The sequence below is a fragment of the Ziziphus jujuba genome, chromosome 3 (assembly GCF_031755915.1).
Source record: "Ziziphus jujuba cultivar Dongzao chromosome 3, ASM3175591v1".
Taxonomy (NCBI): Eukaryota; Viridiplantae; Streptophyta; class Magnoliopsida; order Rosales; family Rhamnaceae; genus Ziziphus; species Ziziphus jujuba.
Window position 1 is genome coordinate 26188058 of NC_083381.1, and position 24554 is coordinate 26212611.

General features: G+C 34.3%; 2 protein-coding genes across 2 annotated transcripts; both read right to left on the reverse strand.

Annotated features, from left to right (window-relative positions):
* Positions 1-563: 563 nt before the first annotated feature.
* LOC107423096 (perakine reductase-like) lies at positions 564-3784 on the reverse strand. The gene is made up of 7 exons (XM_016032612.4): positions 3563-3784; positions 2518-2688; positions 1986-2189; positions 1698-1870; positions 1489-1585; positions 1172-1325; positions 564-908 (listed from the first exon to the last, which is right to left on the reverse strand). Exons 1-7 carry the CDS (start codon positions 3620-3622, stop codon positions 733-735), a joined length of 1035 nt encoding a protein of 344 aa, XP_015888098.1. The 5' UTR covers positions 3623-3784; the 3' UTR covers positions 564-732.
* Positions 3785-4265: 481 nt separating this feature from the next.
* LOC107423121 (perakine reductase-like) lies at positions 4266-7164 on the reverse strand. Its single transcript, XM_016032639.4, has 7 exons — positions 6788-7164; positions 6269-6439; positions 5792-5995; positions 5514-5686; positions 5327-5423; positions 4843-4996; positions 4266-4730 (listed from the first exon to the last, which is right to left on the reverse strand). The coding sequence occupies exons 1-7, from the start codon at positions 6845-6847 to the stop codon at positions 4555-4557; spliced, it is 1035 nt and encodes a 344-aa protein (XP_015888125.1). The 5' UTR covers positions 6848-7164; the 3' UTR covers positions 4266-4554.
* Between the last annotated feature and the right edge of the window lie 17390 nt (positions 7165-24554).

Consider the following 24554-nt stretch of genomic DNA (forward strand, 5'->3'; position numbering starts at 1 on the left):
CAGGACAAGGTATAGTTGTGCTGCCAGCAATGAAGTAGCCTAAAATATAATTAAGCACAAGTTTTATTCTTTTTATATATTTATGGATTATTTTCTAATAATTAAATCCCACTTGCAATTTTCCCATTTGCAGAAAAAACCCATTCATCTTATATCCATCTTACCTTTTCACTCCATGTCATGTTATGTAAATCTATCACTCCCACTTTTTCTCTCTATTATTGCAATTTTTTCCTGCATATAATATAATAGATTCCTCAATTGCAACAATATGTATATGATGATTTTACCACCCAAAAAAAAAGAAAAAAAGAAAAAAAAAAAAAAAAGAGAAAAAAAAAGGAAACGATAGCTTCAAGATACAGAAAGATAAAAACCGACAGGAACTAGTAACTCTTTTTTTTCCAAATAGGGGGTGAGAATTTATGAATAAAAGCTATGAATTTACAATGTTTCACTTAGAATGAGAATATTTTTGTGCATTTAGGAGCACACAAACTAATTTATAAAGAATTTGGTAGAAAATCCAAAGATTTGTTAATTTTGCATGAGCAGAAGAGCCATACATAAAAAGATGTATATCATTTTCATTTCACAAAAGAAATAATTTGTTTGAAGTAAATTATATGCATCCTTCATTAGAATCCATGCAGTGCTACAAATCCAACCATGTTTATGGAACTATGCGAAGCAGAATTATTGCTTTTCCCTGTTTGTTTCTATTGTCTACAATTATTTTGATGGGGTATCTGCAAACTTCCAGGCATATTTAGAAGTAAGAGAATGCTCTCTTTCACCGGCTACTTCATCAACGGGCACAGCATCAGAGATTTCTTTCAAATCCTCTTTTGTAAGCTTTACAGCCAAGGATCTAATATTGTTATCCAAGTTCTGAACTTTTGTTGTCCCTGCAACACAGCCAAAGTTGAGAATTTATCCTATCAATAAAAACCATATTCCAACAAAAATCTGTGATCCATTAGCTGCCAAACAAGGGAAAGAGTTGAAGTTTCTTCATTATTTTCGTAGCAGGAATAGTAGTAAATGAAGCCAGAGAATGAAAGAGCATTTTATTTTGCACAGAACAATGAAAAACAATGTAAACACAAAAGCACCTAGGAAAAAAGAAGTAAAGAAAAAGAAAAGGAGCAAACGCGTTATATATATATACCAAATATTGGGATAATATCTTTTCCCTGATGGAGAAGCCATGCCAAAGCTAACTGGGGAGGATTGGAGGCATGCTTCACAGCCAGGTTCTCTAGTCGGGAATATATGACTTTGTTCTTCTCTAAATTCTCTCGGGTGAACCTTGGATGTGAAACCTGCGAAGCAACTTATTCTGAATGTTAGAATTCCAATTTCCATAGTAAGTATTATACATTTTATGTTTGTTTTTTCCTTTTTTCTTTTCCATTTTGTACAATAAACAAATTCTGGGACAGATGCATAAAGTTGGAACTGATTTTCTGTGTATAGTTCACATACCAACAGACTCTCACTGGGCAGGCTCTCTACAACTGCCTTCCCGCCAAAGAAGCCGTGACCAAGAGGACTATATGCAACAATGCCAATGCCAAGCTCTCTGTGAGTAAAGGTAGAACGAGCCAAAGATTGGTGTATTAATAAAGTTTAAGGCTAAAGAGATAGCAAATTAAGTTTATTCAAATCGGTACAAATCAAAAGTAATAACAAACCGAGAAAGGGTAATTATGTCATCTTCGATTTCCCTGGTCCATAAAGAATACTCCATTTGCAAGGCAGTGATGGGATGAACTGCATGAGCTCTTCTTATTGTGTCTGGACTAGCTTCTGACAACCCAATGTACTTAATTTTTCCTTCCTCTACTAGCTTCTTCAGCTCCTCCATCTGCAATACCAAAATATATGTCAAAGTAAATGGAAAAGGGGTAACCAAGTTTAAAGGAAGTCCAGGAAACCAAAATCCTAATGATATATAAGACAATTTTTCATTAGATTCTTACAGTGTCCTCTATTGGCACTGAAGTGTCAACACGATGCTGATAATACAGATCAATATACTCAACATCCAGCCGTTTAAGACTAGCCTCACAGCATTCCCTCACATACTCAGGGGTTCCCCTGATCCCAAGCTGACCATCCTCTAATGTGGTAAAACCAAATTTTGTTGCTAATTGTACTTTTTCACGTGGAAGCTGCTTTAGAGCCTACAAAAAAAGAATGAAACATAACCATCTCTGTCATTTAGCATTGAAACCAAAAAGCTGTATTTTTATTACTAAAAAACAAATTGTTCATTTAATAAACAATTATTATTATTTGGTTTTAAAACTAGAAAATTTTACATGGAAAACCGAGCTAGATCTTCCTCCATGTGTTTTCTGCATGGTGGCATATTCAACCAAATGTGTTTTGGTATTGCTTTCACATTTCAAAACAGAAACTGAAACTGATTTTTCATTTTTCCTCATTTTAGTACTATTATTGTGCCTTTCAATGCATTCAATTTTGAAACATGTAAAGGAATAGTAGTACCTTGCCAACCATGAGTTCATTGTCATGATTATGCCCATAAATATCTGCTGTATCAATGAAGGTTATACCCCTATTGTAAGCTTCCTTTATAATTGAACTCCCAGCTTCATGAGATAGAGGAGCGTTTAGTAATCCAGAGAGACCGGCACACCCTAACCCCAAAATAGAAACCTGCAAAGGAAACCATGGCACAAAGTCTGCTATCATTATTCACATTGAGGGAATTGTATGAAAGGAAGTTACTGAAGCTCTGTTGCCATCATGAAAGGTGGTATAATTATGAATGTTTATTATCTTCACATTCCATTTGCTCAACTTTTATCTATTCCCAAAATCAATGGTACAGAAAATAGGAGCTTACTATAGATGTATTAACAAGGGTGTTTTCAACTGTGTTGTGTCCAATGAATTCTGTAGTTTCTGCCCTTCTTACATACTTACATAAAAAATATTCTAGTTATGAATAATCTTGGTTGTCACAATCCAGACTCAAGATTATTTAGTGTTGCCTGAACCTCTTATGCAGTGTTTGTTTCAGAAATATAAGGCTTACAAAGCTCTACCTATGTTTATTACATGCATAAATATTCGAAAGGAAGCTATTGTTGTCACTGTTGGGGAACAAAAAATTTGGGTTTCACATTTTTGTGCTATGGACCATGGCTTCATCTGAAACAAATAAAAAATAATCATATAAAGCCACTATTTCGGTTTGATCCCATTTTTTTTAAATGGAAAGGAAAGAAGAATCAAGTGCCCAGTTGATAATACTGATAGATCAAAGAGGAATTTGATCCATGTAAATATATAGCATCAGAAGGACACGTGAATATCTCATATCCATATATGTGCTAGTTTTTCTAAGTGAATTTTTTCGCAAAACCATGGATAAGAAACTGCAAATCATGGATTTACTATATATGCAGCAACAAAAAATATCAAAAAATTTGGAGCAAAAATTCAGCATGCCCATTTAAAAAATTTTACTTGCGCTTGAATTGGGTTTGAGAAAAGAACAAAGCCTTTTTTTTTTTTTTTTTACTACCTCCAAACCCTGGCTTCCCAGCTTCACTCTTGGAATTTCGATTCGGGACTTGTCCTCCATTATTAAAGCAACCAAAGCTCAGTAGTGGTTTCCACTGAAAGAGATCCAAGTCTCAACTATTACACATTTATATGCTGAAATGCCTAAGTGCCACGCTACTCATATGGAGGGACCCAGTGACGTCGACTAATGATATTTTCTTTAGTCTCATGGTTAACTTTTGCATGCTCATTCCTTTCCAAAAATTCTTTATACCTCTCCAACCTCCATTAAAATGACAATTAATACAACTCACGCCCCTTTAATATGATGAGAAGAAGCCCTATTTTCTTTTCCTCACAAATCCTTATTTACGGCCACACACTCTTGGGAATGTATAGCTCAGTTGGTGGACCATTGGGCTGTTAACCTAATGGTCAGAGGTTCAAGTCCTGCTGTACCCAAACCTACCTTAATCATTGGTGCTTGTCACTCAAGATTCCTAGGCTTCCATTGAAAATTTAAGCACTCCAAGACTCTCATTGATATAGTTTATTTGTTTTTTCCTTTTATTTATTTATTTATTTATTATTATTATTTTTTTGTCCTTGTTCAATTACAACAATGCATATCTAATGTCAAGTGGGTATAAATATGTAGGAAAATGGCACAGCTGATTAATCTCATCCTGAAAGAAAAAAAATAAAATAAAATAAAAAAATCTCGGATTTGTCTTTAAATTAAAATAATTAGACCATAATTAAAACGATGATTGTAGCAAATATACAAAACTCGAAACTTTCATTGGATGTCCCACTATACACTCATATATGATGGTTATGATTTATGTATAGGAAATAATAGCACGTAAGATGTAACATAAAACAGAAACTGAAAAAAAAAAAAAAAAAAATTGTTTGTACAGGCGCACAATATTTTCTTCATAGTCACAGTACATATTGTAGAATAAAACGAAATTCACTCACATTTACTGCCTCTTTTATGATTTTCATTTACTTTAGTGGGGTATTTGCAAACTTCCAGGCATATTTAGAGAAAACTTCAAATTCCCGGTTTCCACCAACTTCCTCAATAGGAAAGGCATCAGAAATTTCTTTCAAATCCCCTTTTGTAAGTTTCAGGGCCAAAGCTCCAATATTATCAGCAAGGTTCTTAACTTTTGTTGTCCCTGTATGATAAGAATTTTTTTTTTTTTTGAAAAAACTAAGAAGATGCTCATGGAATTACTTATTCCCATACATATCACAAATAATGTATGTAGGAGAAAGAGGCAGACATACCTGGGATTGGAATTATGTCATTTCCCTGATGCAGAAGCCAAGCCAAAGCCAGTTGAGGAGTGGTGCAGCCATGTTTTTCAGCAAGGTTGGCAAGCTTGCTATAGAGAGGTTTGTTCTTCTCCAAATTCTCCCTGCTGAACCTTGGATGCATAGTCTGTGGCAAGATTTCTAAATAAGTACAAAAGGCCAATCTCTAAGACAAGAAGTAGATAATCCATATATTTGTTCATTTGGTAAGAAATTTTGTATATAGAAGGGTTTGATTCTTTAGGCGTACACATTACATTGGCAAGCTGGCTTGATTTGTTGCACAAGAATAATAACAAATATATATATATATATATATATATAATTATAAGTAAGGTTTGACTTTATGAAATGAAATTAAAACAAGGGAGATAAAATGTAATTAACTCAAAAAAGAAAATATGTGTATTTTCTGGTTCATATGAGATGTTCCTCATCACTCTCTTGAATCACTTACCAGAACACTGTCCGAGGGCAAGCTTTCCATAACTACCTTTCCACCAAAGAATCCGCGACCAAGTGGACTATATGCCACAATCCCAATACCAAGTTCCCTATAAGAAAGAAAGTCCACCCTGGTAAGATGGATGGGTTTTTACTTTCAGAATGTATCTAAATTGAGAACTGGCTATTATAGCGCAAACCTGCAGAGTGGAATTATCTCATTCTCGATATCACGTGCCCAAAGAGAATACTCCATTTCCAAGGCGGTGATGGGATGAACTGCATGAGCTCTTCTTATTGTGTCTACGCTAGGTTCTGATAATCCAATGTATTTTATCTTTCCTTCATCTACCAGTTTCTTTAGCTCCGTCATCTTCCTTAGAGAAAAACAGTTCCAAACAAAAACAGTCTTCTATTAGTGTTGCAAATTTATGTTACAGATTGACAGAATGATAAATCCAAACAAAAAGCCTCTTACAGTATCCTCAATTGGCACTGAAAGGTCAACGCGGTGCTGATAGTATAGATCAATGTAGTCCACACCAAGCCGCTTAAGACTAGCTTCACAACATTGTCTCACATATTCAGGGTTCCCTTTTACCTCAAACTCAAATTCCCCTGTCCTTTTAATACCAAACTTTGTAGCCAATTGAACTTTTTCTCGAGGAAGCTGTTTCAAAGCCTGAAATCACAATCACAAGAATTGTGAATCTAGTTATAAGAACAAGACTCTGCGAAACCGAAAATCTTACTCTCAACAAAATAATCTTGGGTAGTCAATAGTTCATACTTCATGCTGGTCATGTTGTAAAGTCTTCAAAAAGCATTAGCTAGTACTATATTTAATTAATATCAGCATTTGGGTAGATCTAAGAGTTGGCCCCCATGCTTGGTGCTAATGTCTTGATGAACCCTATATGAACTCTGTAATTGAATGTTCAATAGAGAAGTTTACCTTGCCAACCATGATTTCATTATCATAATTATCTCCATAGAGATCTGAAGTATCAAAAAAAGTGATACCCCTATTGAATGCTTCCTTGATAACTGAACTTCCAGCTTCATGAGAGAGAGGAGCGTTGTACATTCCAGATAGTCCTGCACATCCAAATCCCAATCTTGCAACCTGAAATCCATCAAGACTGATGAGAAAACAGAGAATTTTTGTGTGTGTGTGTGTGTGTGTGTAAGACAAGAAATTCTTATATCAAAAATTGAAAATGGGATATCAACGAGCTTGTCTGAACAAAGCTATAAACATTAAGATACCAAGGATAACCCTATTCAGTCGAATTTTAAGGGAAAGAAAAAAGTCAAATATGGAAGACTGTTTGGGATTGACATTAATTAATCATTTGTAATAAATTCTGATGGTTGATATAAGTTGATGAGAAAAATGAAGAGAATACCCAAATGTTAAAACTTGATTATTCCAATGTGGTTGTGGTGTGGAAGAGGAAAAAACAAAGATTACCTCCAATCCTTGGCTGCCCAGTTTGACTCTTGGGATTTGGATTTGTTGCTCTTCCTCCATTTTCCCAACAAAACCAGGGAGTTTCTGAAGATGATACAACCAAAATGATTAAGAAGAAAAAGAAAGAAATACAGGCCTTTTCATGTTCAGGTAAGCTTCTCTTTCTCACCAACTCCTATTTACTATTTTGATAAAGACGACTTGCCATACTAAAATTAAGTCTTTTTCTTTTATTCTTTGTTTAGCAGAAGCATCTTTCAGGCTAAGACCAGAGCAACCAATGATGATGTTGGATCATGACTAACAATTTGAGATAGTAAAGAACACATGAAATGTAAAAATTGGAAAAGAATGTTTTAGATTTTGTATTTTTGTGGTTAAGATATGGAATTATGTTAAAACCATATGACACTATAAGCAGCACAAAAGGAAGTTTCATTGATAAATGAACTAATCGATAAAAAAATATTGATGTGCATTATTCTACAAGCCTAAGAATAGAATATGTATATAAATTAGAAATGGAAGAGAAATACACTATAAGGCAATTTATAATTAATCATAAGATGATATATACAAATATAGTTCCGTAATTATACCGCATATTTCCTCATGGCATTTATTTACTCAATTTTTTTAATCTATTATTGATTAATTGATAATTTATCCAACAAAAAAAAAATCTTGAATAATTGTTGGCCCAATAAACCAAAAACGCGTCATTTCTATCTACCCCTGGCTTGAGTAAAAAGTTAAAGGGTTTTTTTGAAAACTAGCCACCGTACAAATTTATTTTTGAAAAATAGCAAATTTTTTTTTTAAAAAAAAAAACTAACCAACTTTTAACCCATTCAGAACAAAATACCCTTTTTTATTTTTCAATTTTTTTTAATCTTTTTTATGTTTTTTCACTATCAAAACGTAGGTTTTTTTTTTCTTCTGTTTTTTTGTCTCTTCTTTCCCTTTCCCTTTCCCTTTTGAAAGAAACCTAGGGCTTTTCCTTCCACTTTCCTTCCAAAAAACACTATCTCATTCATCAGAAAAATCATCCTGTTCATCGGCGGTTTTGATAGATTGCTTTCGAATTTGCCTCTATCCTGCAGATCTGCTACGGTTAGAAGACTCAAAGTCGTACATACGGCATACAAGGCTTTTTATCCACCCCATTTTACACCCTTCACTGGCTTTGATACCTCTTGGGACACCCAAACATTTCTGGCCACCATCAGTTTTCTTGCCACCATCGGGCTTTAAGGTAAACGTACATCTCTCTCTCTCTCTCTCTCTCTCTCTGCTTTCCTTTTCAATAGGGTTTCGATTCTATTTGATGAAATTATGTTATTTCAATAGGCTTTCCTTATTGTTTAGTTTTTCCTCTCTGTTCATGTGTGACTTTTGCTAATCTTGTTAAAAGAAATGTATTTAGAACACGCACTTTTGACTGGCCATTGACTAGGCAGAGCTCAGAAAATATATAGCAGTAGTACTAGTTTAATTAGATTTACGAGATATACTTAAGCTAGCTTGCTGTATATTGCCTCTTGAAATATATAAAAAGTGAGAAAATTCGAGAATTTTATGCAATGAATTTATCCTTAATTTTTTATTATTATTATTATTTGTATATTTTTGTAGTTATTTAGTTGTTAGTAGTTCTTGTGGTTTATTTCTATTGGTGCAAAATTTCCAAATTTCTCATATGCTCTGGTTCATTTGAATAGAAATCAAAGAAAGAATATACAAGGAGACATTTACCTATTTGAGCCTCCAAGCTCCATCTTATCATTAGCTAGGTAAGCAATATTCTGTGGCCTCTCTTATGCACATCTTACACATATAATATGCTAAGTTTGATTGCTGCATGGTTAAAAAAGTCACACTCTTTTTTTTTTTTTTTTCAAAATATGAAAAAAGTCATTGTTGTTACTCCTCTTTGGGGGAAAAAAATCAATAAATACGAATTAGGAACAGCTCTGCGTTGTGGATTTGCTTGGCACTAAAATTTCCTTTCTCAATTAAAGTAGAGTTAAATTCAATTCAAAGGGCAGAGGTCTTATGGTAGGTTATTGTGGTTATGAAACTAGGCAAATGGTGGATGTGATGAATTAATTTAATCTATTCTAGCTGTCTTGTCTCTATTTCTTTTATTTTATTTTTTCTATCATATTCTAGCATATCATTGTTGGGTTTTATGTTACTTTCAAAATTTCCATTCTTTGCCATGAAAAATAATAATAATAATGAAGATTCCAAGAAAGTCTAAGGAACTGTTAGGAAATTATCAATAACCCACTTGTTTCGACAAGTTGTGTTCTGGGTCGAGCTTCTTTCATCAGCTTAAGAGATTCAATGCTGCTTTCTGGGTATTTTTGGTTGTATTGGTAGCTATCTAAATGGTTTCAGTGCATCTCGAGACAACAAATGGTACAGATTTTATTTATTTTTATTTTTTTCATTCTGTTCTATATGCTTATCCTACTTTTTTGGTTCATATGAATCATTATTTTTTGTGTTTTTATTGTCTTTGATTGAAACATGAGTTTCCTCACAGCTCTATATGAAGTTTGTATTCTTTAGAGTCAATATAGTAATTCTTTGATATATTGATCTAAAATTTTGTTGGGATTGAATGGAAACAACTTGATATTTGCTATATAATTGTTGGAGAAGAAAACTCTGTCTTCAGGTTGAACTCAACATGGTTTCTCGTTTTGAAATTGCTGCAAGAAATGATTTTGGGAATAAGGTTTTTATGTAGATTGATTTATGTTGGAATTGCTGGATTGTGGAATTTGAATCTTTTTTAGATTGAATTTGGATAGAAAATTCAGAGAAAGAAATTTGAATTTCAATTAAGTTGTAAAAACTTTAGAGACTATGTTAGTAAAATTACAAAATAAGTTGAAGCTTATTAATCTTAGAAAAAAAAAAGTTGAAATTTTAGATTCACAAATGTAAGAATAAGTAGAGCTTTTTATGAGAAATTTACATAAAGCCTTAAGATCAAACAGACAAGATTTTTCTTTAGGTCTCTGTCCAAGTTCTTGAAATGGGAAACTTCCCAAACCCGTAAGAGAAGTAGTCCCCCACCAGGCCACAGTCCTAGCCCAACCCGCAATGAAAACTAGTGATCCCCACATTTTTCTTGACTTGTCAAAGATGATATGCACTTATCTTGCCTCTTTCTTCTAGTTATTATTATTGTTTGGTTGCACTCCAAAAACATAACCACTCTCATGATGGAGTCTCTACTCCATGCTCCTATTAACTAAGGATAGATATGTAATGATAAACAATGAAGGGAATAAGTTGCTCTTTGATGTTGTCTCTTTGGTGTAAAAGTGGAGCCGATTATTCTCATTACACTGAAAAAGTGACCATAAAATTTCCTTTTCACATATGCATTTTTTCAACTGGAAATATGTATGAATTGTGTATTACATTTATTTTTCTACCCCTGTTGATCTTATATAGAGGTTGTTGTAATTTGTCTTCAGGTGTTGGAATTTCCCTTTCATCTTTAGTAGTTGTCAAAGAAAAGATTTGTTGGGATCCTTACTAATATTGATTTTCTATATTTTTCAGCATTGGAGGAGCAAGTGATGGAATAAACAGAAAATTGAAGCACAAAAGTTGCCATCGTTAGAGTTACAAGTGTATGCTGAGAAAATTACACATACACTTACAGGGATAGATAAAGAGAAAGAGAGAGAGAGATATAAATAGATAGAGAAGCATTGGTGGCGGTTTGTCCCCCATTAATGTAAGTTGCTTCTCTGAACAAAATAGAAAAATGTTGTAAACTAATTTCGTTTTAATGTAACGAACTAATTTGAGAACCTTTATTTGTGCTGTATTGAATGGTTATTCAGAATTGTTGATAATTTCCATGATGGATTATTTTAGAGATGATTAGTCATCTATTTTGAACCTTTGTCATTATGAGCTATGCTTATAATATTGTGTTATTTGGTGAGACGGAAATGTTTGTGTTGCATGGTTAGAATGTGAAATGTGAAATTAAAACTATTGTGAAGTTGTGTTTTTGTTTAAATTTAATGGGAGGTTTGAATGTGAAACCATAATATATGTGTTAGAACTATAGGTTATCCTTAGAAAGCAATGTCACGTGCCCACGGTTGGTTTGTTTCCTAATGTATAATGTACACTAATATATAGAAGATATTGTAGCTTTTAAATCCACATATGCGCTGGTTCAAAAAGATTCTTTAGTCATTTTCATTATATTGTTGCACAAATCCCTTTAGGTGTATGTCATTTAGGTTCTGGAAAACTTTCCACCTGGAAAAAAATATTTCCTCTTTTTTCCTCCTGGAGGAATTTTTTTCCTCGAGGTGGAAAATTTTTTTACTCCAGGTGGAAAATGTTTTCCCCCTGGTGGAAAAAGTTTCCTCCAGGCGGAAAATTTTTTCCTCTAGGCTTTCCTCTTGTCGGAAAAAACGTTTCCTCCATATGTTATACTTTGTTGTATTTGATTTGCAGATAAATGGATTCAGATTACAAATGAAGGTTTTGGGACTCGGAGATATCGAGGGCAAAGGTTAATTGTAGATCGAACTTCTGGAAAGCCGTGTCGGATATTAAGTTCAAGCTAACTCCAGCCCAAATAAAAAAGTTCGAGGATAGCTGTTTTGGCCACTTTTTGAAGGCCAATGAGATATAATTTAGTGGCCACATCGTCAACAGTATGCTGTATAGGCAGTGCGTTTGTGACGACAATGATTCTATGGTATTCAATTTTGGAAGGCATGGTGCTAGATTTACACGGAGAGACTTCACCATAATCACAGGTCTACGGTTTGGTTACGAACCCAATAGGCGAGTTAACATCTCTACTCGTATTAGTGACATGTATTTTGGCGGAAAGCAAAAGGTCACTAACTCGGAGATAACCGAAGCTTTCATGACCGCACAGTGTCAAGACGATGATGAAGTCGACGATGATAGATTGAAGTTGGCTTTATTATATTTCCTAGAGACAGTTCTTCTAGGCAAAGAAAGCATGGCCACCGCACCTCATAATTACTTGGAGATGGTGGACGATTTAGAGTACTTCAATAACTATCCATGGGGTACTTTATCATATACTACCACTATTAGATCGTTGAAGAGTGCTTTTGAGCATAGAGAGTCTATGGCTTTAAACAAGTCAAAGAGTTATAGTCTTTGTGGGTTTCCTTTGGCTTTCATGGTAAGTTTGTTACACTATTATTTAAAGTTTGTTACACTTGTATTTATGGTATGTATTTCTTTACTTATTCATTATTAGTTAATTGTTTGACAAATTTGGGGTTTTGAGACAATTCCTTCGTTAGGTCAAGCATTCGGAAAGAAGTTGCCGGACATAGCATTCCCTCGAATTCTTAATTGGCATATTTCACAAGTGCCAAGATTTGAGATGGCCACTGAACTCTTCGATCATCGTGATGTAAGTATATGAGTTCTTCCACTTATACGTACAAATATATATGATATACATATATATAAATATACATTCCAACATAGTAATATTATTTATACACTTTTGCAGTATTTGTAGGAATATTAGTATTACTTAATAATCACTTGATGATAATCCTTTTTGTCTTTTGCAGTATCCCGTTCATGGCTTAATGAATGTAACTGAATTTGAGCGTGCATATATCGGCAAAATTGCATGGGATGTACGTCATGACAGTACTCTATACAATGTTGCACCTGCTGTCCGAGACAAGCCAACACAGGCAAGTCATGATGAAAAAGATGAAGGTCTTCCACTTACAAGAAGTGAAAGAAGTAAGAAACGAAAAGAGGCATCTGTGGAAATTCTGGGTAAAGGAGGGAGGCGGCGAATGGGAGATAAGCCGACAGACCAGCCTTCATCATTAACTGCAGGAGTTGCTGCTCATGTTCATGTTAAACCATCGATTCCATCCCAACCTCCAACGACTCCATCCTATGATGAGGTTTGAATAAATTGTATGGATGTTTATCTTTTTTATTATTGCAAGTACTAATCATTATTGTTTCTTTTAGGTACCTTTGAGAGAGAGATTAACTATCCTTGAAGGCGAAGTGGCTAATGTATGGCAAGATGTTAAGGATTTAAGAACTGCCATGCTTAGAGAGTTTGCAAGTTTGGATACCAAGATTGATAAGTTAATGAAGCACCAAGGAGTGGGAGTTGATGCTAACGGGTTGGGATATGGGATGGAAGCGGACTTTGAAGGGGATGAAAATAAAGAAAAGTTTGGTCCTGATACGACCCCCATTGATAGACAATCATGTCCATCTATTGTAGACGATACAGGACTAAGTGTTACGATTATTGAGAAAGTGTCTCCATCAAAGTTTCCTACCGGGAGACATGCAAAGAAGGCAGCAGTAGCTATTACAACTCTTTACAGTGTTGGAGGCTTGTGGAAAAAACTACAGGGTACTCTACCCGGTGCATCTTCTACTTTGAAGTTCGACCCATACAAACCAGTACCCACACGACTTGCAAAAATTTTTGACCAATTTATGAAGCCCGGTTGGGCAGCAAAGGTTGATATGGACATTTTGACTGCGAGTAAAGACTTTGTCCAGTTGCTTATAACCAGTGAGAAGTGGCTGAATCATGACGTAAGTAATTTTCGATCAAGATTTTTATTTTATAATTTGATAAATTCCATAGATAGTTGTTCAACTGCATGGATGTAATTTAAAATTAACTCATCTTTCAATGCAACATATGGAAGTCCTACCTTACTTATTTCGTGTACGTGCCAATCGATTTCCTGATGTTTTTTATCCTAGTTTTGAGGTGATAGATGGAAGATTTTGGGTAAGTAAAGGCCAGGTGTCCTATATGTTGCTATTGTGATTTTGGGTAACTAATAATTTATTTTGTTGTAGGTATACATTGAGCAGTGTTATGGAAAGTTCATCGCCAATCCATCTAAGTTCCAATTCTCATATGCAATGCAAGAATATGTATTGGGGATTCGAATGAAGGAGTCGAAGCCATGGAAATGCGTAAATCATGTAAAATATATATGTCCAAATTGTGTAATGTTAACTATTCGTTTATTCATGTGCGTTCCTTTATTTGTTATGCTAACTGAAATCCTGTAATGTATTGACAGTTATTGATTCCACTAAACAAGTGCAACATACATTGGCTGGTAGGGCACGTGGACTTGAAAGAGCGTCGTATGACTGTATATGACTCAGATAAGGTTGGCAACTAAAATAGGGGAGAAATTTATTTCCAGAAATTATGCATAATGTTACCATATTTACTGCGGTCTGCATCCTTCTATGAGCAGCGGCCGGATCTTATAGACTCCGTTGATGAGTTTACATGTGAATTGGCACAAAATACCTTTCAGCAAAGTAACGGGTAAAACCCCTTAATACGTACATGTTTGTTGAATAAATAGTAACTATTGAATATGGTTCTAATAATACTAATATATGTTATAATAATTGTTTTTTTGTAGTGGTGACTGTGGCATGTTTACACTTAAGACCATCGAGTTTTTACATGCTAGATTACCAGTGACATTCACACAAGATGACATGGAGTTTTTTAGGAAGAAGTATGCATATGAGGCTTACATCAAAGAACTAAGCATATAAGCTGAGTGGTGATGCATTTTTCTTTCCTTTTGTCATGTTTATAGATGCATATTCTTTATTATATTAGACTTTTAATTGTAAAGATAATGGTGGCTTATGATGTTCATTTAACAAAGATAACGATGTGGTATTGATGTAAGGATAAGTAATTGACCTTATAGAAAATGTGCCATATTTATTTATTAGAATTTTGTTATGCACAAACGTCTTACGAGCTCAATTGCAAATTTTAAAAAATTTTCCACTAGTCGGAAAATTTTTCCTCCAGTCGAAAATCCCATATAGAGATTAATTGAAGCCTCTAGATAAATTTCCACCAGGTGGAAAATTTTTCCTCCAAGCAGAAATAGTTTTCCTCCTATTGGAAAAAATTTCCTACAAGCGGAAATCGTTGAATAATTTTTACTCCTATCAGAAACTAATTTCCTCCACTTGGAAAATCAATTTCTAATAGATTATTTAAGTTAATAGTGGGGTAAAAAAATTGAGAGTGGACACAAATATTATATAAGATGAAGATGGAATTAACAAAAAATATATTGACATTTAACATCAATAACCATTTTAAATAAAAGAAAAAATGATATATGTTTGTTTTTCTTTTCAAAATCATTTGGACATTTCATAAAATGATATGTAAACTAAAGATTTAAAATCAACTCCAGAAAGCCTCTTTTCATTTAGGATTAAATTCAAAAAAAAAAAAAAGATTGCTAATAAATCTTTCACCATGGAGTAGAAAATATTATATCCAATATATGAAATAACTATCAAAACATATTAAAACTTTCTAATTTGAAGCATAAGACAATGGATTCGTACATCTCTGCCTATAATGTCCAACACCACCACATCGGCTACATCTACGTCCAATAACATCTTCACCTTCGGATAGTATGCGTTGCATCCTCAGCCTACCGGCTCGCCTACGTGTCCATCTTGGTGGAAGAACAACACAACTTGCCACATCATCCGGAGCATGCCACTGTTTTTCATCTAACAAAGGGTAAATGAACTCAACATAAGCTGCATGATATGCATCCGCGGTGTAGTAATGTGAACACATACCATAAGGAGCAATTTTGCCGTCTCTGCAAGCGGCAATACAATGATCACAAGGATATTGATCAAGATCGAAGACTTTGCATGAGCATGTTTTTGATTGGAGATTAACTGTACCCCTCAAACTTCCACCTTCCACAAGAAATTCATGCATATTAATGGCTTTCACATGTAGTCCGATGGACTCCAAATTTCGTAGTTTGAGTTGCTCTTCCATATGGTCAGTCACAGGCTTCGTCAATTTTGCACCTGCAGTACGTCGCTCATAAAACCACCTTTCCAGTAAATCCCGTATGTGCTCTATTAATGCTACTATTGGCATCTCTCTAGCATCTAGTAAAATGTCATTCAAGCTTTCTGTAATATTGGTGGTCATGATAGTGCACCTTCTACATGGACAAAGAGAATGTGCCCACCTTGTAGGGTCACATGATCGAATGTACTAGGCAGTCCTACTGTTTTTTGCCTCAATTTGCACCATATAAAACTCAAAATCTTCAACCAAATATGCACTAGCTGCGAGCATGAAACATTGTATTATTGATTCATCTTTCGCATGTCCATTTGCTTTAATATTTCTGCTTATATGGTACGTGCACAACGCATGGTATGCATTGGGAAAAACTTTGCGTAATGCCCTTTCAATAGCAGAGTGTCTATCACTCACAAACATCAAATCCGGAAAATCTCCGATGGCATCCCTGAGGTTTTGGAAAAACCATGTATATGCTTGCTCGTTCTCTCCATCTCCAATGCCGAAAGCCAAATGATATATTTGCTTATTGCCATCCATGCCCGATGCAATATACATGTACCCTTTGTATTTCCCTTTCAATGTAGTTGCATCAACAGCCAATATGGGTCTTATGTGGGATTTAAATCCCCTAATGCTTGCTCCAATAACCATAAAGAAATATACAAAATAGTTATTATCGTCTGTTTTGATACCTGTAACAGTCCCAGGGTTCTTCGACACAAACTCATAACAGTAGGCAGGTAACTTAGCAAAATTCTCCTCTGGAGATCCCCTAACACTGTTAAGTGCATACTCTTTACCTCTCCATGCTTTGTTGTAGCTTATATTCACCCCATATTTCTGCAAAAAATCATGTTGAATTTCTTTAGGTTTGTAAACACGTGCAATACCTTCATATTTAGATTTGATATATTGCCCGATAACCCGGCTACTGGTCTGCTTATGTTCTCGATGCACGATATCTAACGAGCAACTGTGTACATTATCAAAAATTCTCACAACAAATATTTCTCCATTTTTAAATGTGGTTGCACGTAGTTGCCATTTACAAGTATTTTCCAAGCATACAACCTCATACCGTTGTGTAGTTGATTGTGCCACCTTGAACTCCTTATTTTCTCGCATGCAATAGATACTCAGTTTATTCTGTAAGTCAGGTTTGTTGCGAAATAATTGTCTAACTACTATACTTTCACAGCCAGTGAACTTTGATGAAAATATGGCCACAGAACCACTTCTGTTGCTCAATGATATGTGGTCACTTGTAGCACGATGAACCCTAACATCATCAACTCCTTCATTGTTCATTTCAGGATGCATATCATTATCATTGTTTGGCAACTCATGATCAAAATCTACATCATTATGATCAACATCATCCCCCACTGCATTGTAATTCTCATCATGATCAATATTATGCAACTGCTCATACTCCTCATCGTTAGGAAACCGTTCAGCATAGTCACCTCCAACATCAACTCCTTCGTGGATGTTAAATGATGTCCAGGCCCCACGAACATCAACTTGATCTCTAAACTGAGTTTCTTGAACCATAATTTCCTGAGATGTAGCCTGAATAGGTTCAGTACCGTAAGCTTGTGGTAGACGAACGCCAATTGGAGGACAAGAAAAAGAATGAAGATTACTCCCACTATCCGAAGCAAATGCTGTTTGATGAACATTTTTACATACATGTTCAACTTTCAAAATCACCTCAACATACAATGGAGACCGCATCATTGTCATCCCTCAATTCCTCACTTCTTGAAGAAAGCATTTCACATCCCTATCACAGCATATCTCTTTAGGATCCAACTTTTCTGCACATCGTCCATATATCCATTTTAGCTCTAGCAAATATTCATTTCAATCTATCTCAATAGAATTGAAAATCTCATCCTCTAACTCTGATTTTGTGCATCTCTTGCCGACGGAAACCATTATATTTTTACCATTTTGATATTTCCAATTACCACCATCATTTTGTACCAATGTTCCATTGTATAAAACCGCAATTACAATATCATCATCTTCCATTTTACTACAAAATTAAATGAATAACGTTAAACAAAATCAATAAATATACAAAATTTTGAATAATACTAAACAAACATATTAACTGTATTAAAAAAGTTGATTCTGTTTTTTTTTTTTTCTGCCAAATATAGCTTTTTCCTACTGGTGGAAAATTGGCAGAAACTTGGCGGAAAATTGGTGGAAAATTGGAGAAAAATTAGCGGAAAACTTGCGAAAACTGACAAACTGGAGGAAAATGGCAGAAGTTCATCTTTTTCATCAAATTTCCTCCGTTTTTACTGTTTTTCACAATTTTTCAGTTTTACACAAAATTTCCCCCATTTTCAAATCATATGCCACCTAAGTATCTTTAAAATCACATATAACAGCTCATAAATTAATTTCTTGCATACCCATATTAAATAAAAAGCTTACAAATTCCAAAACTAATAAAAAATACAAGAAAAAAGAGAAAGAGAAAAAAGAAAAAAAACACATATTTCCTTACTTTCATCTAATAAGAAAAAAGATAAAAATTTTACCTGAGTTTAGTTTCAGATATGAGAAAATACAAAAAAATGAGAATGAGAGGAGATGAGATGCAAAGAGTGGCCTGTTAGAGAAACTCTTACATGAACGGCTGTGTAGAGGAAGAAGGAAAGGGTAAAAAAAACTTTTTGCGTAATTTTCAATTTTATCAAGGGTATTTTTGTCCCAAGGTGGCTACTTTTTTTTTAAAAAAAAAATTTTGCTATTCTTCAACAATCATGTTACGAGGTGGCTATTTTTTGAAATAACCCAAAGTTATATTTCTTGAACAATTGTTGGCCCAATAAACAGCTGGCCCATTACAAAAAAGTGAGTCACTGAGTGAACTCAAATAGAAAACGCGCCATTTCCATTGACCTTTGTCTTTTGCGAACTAAAAATTGGAAAGTAACTTATGCGCTAAGATTTAGATTCAGAAAGTACGTAAAATGTTAAAATTGAGATAGCAAAAGCACATAAAATGTTAAAATTGGAAAGAAAAAAAAATAATGTTTCAGATTTTGTATTTGATGTGTACCAAAATATTTAGATCAAGAAAGAGATATTAAGAGATAGAAAGATAGAAGGGAAAAGAAGAGAGAGAACAAGACAGGTCGGAAGCCAATTTCATTCATTCATCATAATACCTCCCTACAGCTTTACTTCTAAATATATATATATATATATATTACAAGGATAAGATTCAGTTTCCATTAACACATAACTTCCATAAACACATAAATAAATAACTGGCAGTAACCTCCTCCTATAACCTTCTTCTACCACGATCCCACGCTCAAGTGGTCATGAATTGCATGTTAATGAATTATCCACATGAGGTCCACATCATTCTCCCACTCTGAAAATCATCCTTGCCCTCAAGGATGAAAGCAGATGCTTCCGAACCATCTTGCATTCTCCTAATTACGTCCACATTGGTATTACCTGACCATTTGATCAACATTTCTTTTCTAGAATGGTAGTTTCCTCTTTGAATGACTCTTGTGTCTAAAATTGCTAGACCCTGTCATTGCATGAAATGAAATTTCTGGCATGGGTGGTTCCTCTGGTTGCGTAGATTGATTCCCATAGTCTTCTAGTTTCTTGAGTAAACTCATATAGAAAACATTGTTAATCAGTGAGCCCGCACAAAACACCAAAATCCCCATAATGGTGAGTTTGTGTTGTAAATCCTTTGGAAGTTGGTGTCAATTGCGAAAGAGATCATCTATCACTTGGACGTTAGTTGTGCCAAGAAAATAGGAAGTCATGGATTTGCTGTCCATTATAGAAGGTACAAAAGTGTACCCATAGCAAGGAGTAGGACAAACCTATGAAGAATCTCCTTTATGGAATGAATTAAGGTCATGTTCCATTGGTTGTTGCACTAGTTGGATGCGCAAATCTTGCAAATCGATAAGAATCATCTGCAAAGTCGTATTGATTCGTTCAAATTTGGTTTCATGCCTTGCCAAAATGTCTAGAACTTCACTTTGGAATTCGACATCTATTTTCCCATAGGTATCCATGGAAAGATGCTCTGATACCAAATGATGTGTACCAAAATATTTAGATCAAGAAAGAGATATTAAGAGACAGAAAAACAAAGGGGAAGAGAAGACAGAGAACAAGATAGGTCGGAAGTCAATTCCATTCATTCATTCATCATAATACCTCCCTACAGCCTTGCTTCTAAATATATATATATATATATATATATTACATGGATAAAATTCAGTTTCTACTAACACATAACTTCCATAAACACAAATAAATAATTGGCAGTAACCTCCTCCTATAACCTCCTTCTACCACGATCCCATGCTCAGGTGGTCATGAATTGCATGTTAATGAATTATCCACATGAGGTCCACATCAGTATTAGATAAAGCATACAAGAACTATATGAATAAAAGTGATATGAAATTATGTTTTTTTTTTCTTTTTTTTTCTTTTTCTTTTCTTTTTTTTTTTCTTTTTTTTTTTTTGGTGTGGTCAAGATATGAAATTATGTTAAAACCATATGACATTATAATCGGCATAAAAAAGCAGTTCCATTAATGAATATTAACAGTCAAACTTTCTTCAAAAAAAGATAATAATAAAAATAAAACTAATTACACTGTCTCTCTAACTTTCATTTGTTTTTATTTTTCCTCTCAAACAAATTTTTTTTTTTTTTTTTTGGTTGTTTTGGACAAGTTGCCTCTTAAATAATCAAAAATTCATATTAAAGCCTAATCCATATTGACATTTTTTTTTTAATATCAGTCTAATTATATAATTTATCTTGAGCTCCAATTCCAATTCCAAATCGTGCCAGGGCTATTTACATCATATAGCACGCGAAGAGGACTTTGCTTATTACTTGTTTTATTGGCCTTCGATGCCAAAAAAAAAAAAAAAAAAAAAGAAATAAAACGCACCATTTCAAACCTAGCTTGCTTGCTTCTGTCATTGAGAGATAGATAGAAAGCGACTTTACTTGGGAACTAAGCTATAGGGATTGTTTCTTTCAGAAAGTATTATTATCAGTACATAAACACACCCACTCTGTTTTCTTCTACTCATCATCAGAAAGTTAGAAAAGTTTTACCATCTGGATTCCAAAACAATGACAACAATTTCAATGGAGGTGAAACGAAAAGAAGAAGAAGACCAAATTGGTCGGAGTTTCCATCAAAGATGTTGGAGTTGATCCTCGAAAAACTCTTCTTTTTCCGATATTATACGCTTGGGTCTGTTCTGTATGGAACAGGGCAGCGCAGTCTTATATTTCTACTCGGTTTTACAAGCCTCTATTACTACAAACACATCCCGAGGCCACCCATTGCAGTCGTTTCTTTAGCCTCCCAAAGAATAATAAAGATTACAAGCTTAAAAACATATTGGTACTGTTAATTGGTGATGAAGGTGCTTGGTTCATGGGATACACGCATGGTTGGTTGGTTGTTTTGGATGCAGAATTGATCTTATTATTATTATTATTATTATCATTTTTTATGTTTTGAATTCCAAAGTTGCATTTTTATTTTATTTTATTTTATTTTTTTTGTTTATTACCGACAAATTTTGAGAGTTGCTCTTGTTGGTCCACGCAAGATGTTACTCGTCATTATTTTGAATCACTTACTAGCAAACTCTCAGAGGGCAAGCTCTCCAGAATTGCCTTTCCACCGAATAACCCACGACCAAGTGGACTATATGCTACAGTCCCAATACCAAGTTCCGTATAAGAAAGAAAGTCCACCCTGGCAAGATAGATGGATTTTAATTTACTTCAGAATCTATCTGACTTGAGAACTGCTTATTACAGCAAGCCTACAAAGTGGAATTATCTCGTTTTCGATATCATGTGTCCAAAGTGAATACTCCATTTCTAAGGCAGTGATGGTGTCTAAACTAGGTTCTGATAATCCAATGTATTTTATCTTTCCTTCATCTTCCAGTTTCTTTAGCTCTCCCATCTTAGAGAAGTCAGTTCCAAACAAAACATCCTTCAATATGGTGTTGGACACTCATATAAATATAGACAGGATGATAAATCCAAGGAAAAGAGTCTTTCAGCATCCTCAATTGGCACTGAAACATCGACGCGGTGCTGATAGTACAGATCAATGTAGTCCACACCAAGCCGCTTAAGACTAGCTTCACAACATTGTCTTACATATTCAGGGTTCCCTTTTATCTTAAACTCAATGCCCCCTGTCCGCATAATACCAAACTTTCATAGCTAATTGAACTTTTTCTAGAGGGAAATGTTTCAAAGCCTGAAGTCACAAGAATTGTGAATCTAGCCATAAGAATTCCTATCAAGAATTCCCAATGAAATAACATATCAAAAAACAAATCTTGGTTAGACTCATTAGTCTGCATTTAATACAGAATTACAGATCATCGTGGCTACTATTACATTGAATTAAAATGAACATTTGTATGGATCTAAGAGTTAGTCCCCATGCTTGAAGTGAATGTTTGATGAACTTGACTAACTCTATAATAAAATTGAATGTTTAATACAAAAAAAATACCTTGCCAACCATGATTCATTATCATGGTCATCTCCATATGTTTAATACAAAAAAACTACCTTGCCAACCATAATTTCATTATCATGGTCATCTCCATATGTTTAATACAAAAAAATTACCTTGCCAACTATGATTTAATTATCATGGTCATCTCCATAGAGATCTGAAGTATCAAAAAAAGTGATACCTCCATTGAATGCTTCCTTAATAACTGAACAGCTAGCTTCATGAGAGAGAGAGAGAAGGGTTGTGTATTCCAGATACTCCCCCACATTCACAAATCCCAATCTTGAAATCTGAGGTCCATCAAGACCGATGAGAAAAAAGACATTAGAAATCAAAAATTGATAATTGGATGTGTACAAGCTTGTCTGAATAAAATTATATATTGCATATCTTTCTAATCAGATATTCCTTTTTAAAAATATATATATATATTTGGAAGTACATATGAAACATATATATGTGGATAATAATGGATGCTTAATAATAATAATAATGTACCATGATCTACTATGGTTGATGGGGTAATAGAGTAATATTATACAGTTATTAAAAAGGCGCTTTGAAAGGTTACTTTGAACCCACGCAAACTTTTCTACCATCCTTGAAACTTTTTAGACTGTTCGTTGTCTATATCTTGCGGAAACTCATATTTCATCTTTATTTCCTAATTTTTAATTATTTTATTATTTCCTAATCTTGGTCGGCTTTTATTTCTATCTTTCCCTTTTTTTTTTTTTTGGAAAAAGTATTTCTATCTTTCCTAATTCAACCAAGATTAGAAGTATCTTCCCCCAGCATACAAATATGTACAACATATATGGTTTTAACTCAATTATCTATTTCTCTCTTCTTTACCTTGCAATTTTGCGATTTGATTTTTCAACTTCAGCAACAAATTCAATTCTTCATTGATCTGAAACAATGACCTGCCAAAATGAAAGACCGAACTGGTTGGAACTTCATTCTGATCTCTTGGAGTTTATCTTTAAAAAACTTGTTCTTCCATATATTGTTCGGTTCAAATCTGTCTGTTCTCTCTGGAAAACTGTTGTTGAGTCCTATATGGCTTCCCCTATTTACGCTCCATTGCTTCGACCATTGCTCATGCTCCATAACTCTCAACAACAACAACAAGAATTTGAGGTCGATAGTAGTTCTAGTCTTTTCTATAGTCTTGCAGAAAAAAAGGTTTACAAGCTTAGTAACCTATTCGGGGTGTTTGGTAAAAACACCTGGTGCATCGGATCCACGCGAGGTTGGTTGGTTATTTTAGATGCTAGATTGAATCTTCATCTTCTTCATCCAATCTCGCGAGCAAGAATCCAACTTGCAATGACACCCCAATATCGTAATCACCATCTCTATATCAATCCATTCACACACCCTGAGTTTCCCAAGTTTTATATTCACAAAGCTGTCCTGTTGTTCGATCCATCTCATGGCAAGAATTTCATACTTGTGGTAATGTTTACAATGGAAAAAATATTGCTTTTTGTAAGTTCAAAGACAACAAATGGAAACACTTTGGCGATAAGGAAGATTACTATGATATATTTGGCCACAGCAATGGTCAACTGTATGCTCTATCTAAAAGCAAAGCACTAGAAATTTGGGATTTCCAGGGTGATTCTAATATTCCAAGGATATTTAAGCGTGTTAAATATTCTACACCACTACTAGCATTGTTTCGAACATATTGAAACTATTTTCATCCTTCTCCCAATAGAGGACGTATAGTGAAAATTTATTTGTTGGAATATTCATCCTTGGGGGAGGTTTTAATGGTGTTTCGAGTTGTTGAATGTGGTAGACCTGTATTAGAGTCTAAATACTACTCATCAGTTCAATTTATTGTTTTCAGGATGGATTTCAATGCGGAAAATGTTGTGATTCTTTGATCACCAAAAACACACAAAACTAATACAGAAAAATAAAGAGAGACAAAAGGCATGAAAATTGAGAAGAAAAAGATGTATTATAACTATAAAATTTATACACAAAAAAACTTCTTTTAGCCTCTCTTAAAAAACTTGTATTTTCTATACTGTGTGTTATGTGTAATATAAGACTGAAAATAAACATCTATTTATAATACTCTCTCTAGGGTTTCTAGGGTTGAAACCCTAATGGGCTTGGGCTTAGGAGATAAAAAAGGCTGGACTCCCACAATTCTCCCCCTCCAGTCCCATTTCAAAAACTTAATGGTCGCCTACCATCTAAACTAGCTATGTCTCTACACAACTTC

Excerpts from the sequence above, each read along its gene's own strand:
- LOC107423096 (XM_016032612.4), bottom strand. The coding sequence starts at position 3,622 with ATGGAGGACAAGTCCCGAATCGAAATTCCAAGAGTGAAGCTGGGAAGC. Across the intron at positions 2,689-3,562 it reads TGGGAAGCCAGGGTTTGGAG|GTTTCTATTTTGGGGTTAGG; the intron begins GTAGTAAAAAAA and ends TTTCCTTTGCAG. Across the intron at positions 1,871-1,985 it reads CAGTGCCAATAGAGGACACT|ATGGAGGAGCTGAAGAAGCT; the intron begins GTAAGAATCTAA and ends TTGGTATTGCAG.
- LOC107423121 (XM_016032639.4), bottom strand. The coding sequence starts at position 6,847 with ATGGAGGAAGAGCAACAAATCCAAATCCCAAGAGTCAAACTGGGCAGC. Across the intron at positions 6,440-6,787 it reads TGGGCAGCCAAGGATTGGAG|GTTGCAAGATTGGGATTTGG; the intron begins GTAATCTTTGTT and ends GATGGATTTCAG. Across the intron at positions 5,996-6,268 it reads ATGAAATCATGGTTGGCAAG|GCTTTGAAACAGCTTCCTCG; the intron begins GTAAACTTCTCT and ends TTGTGATTTCAG.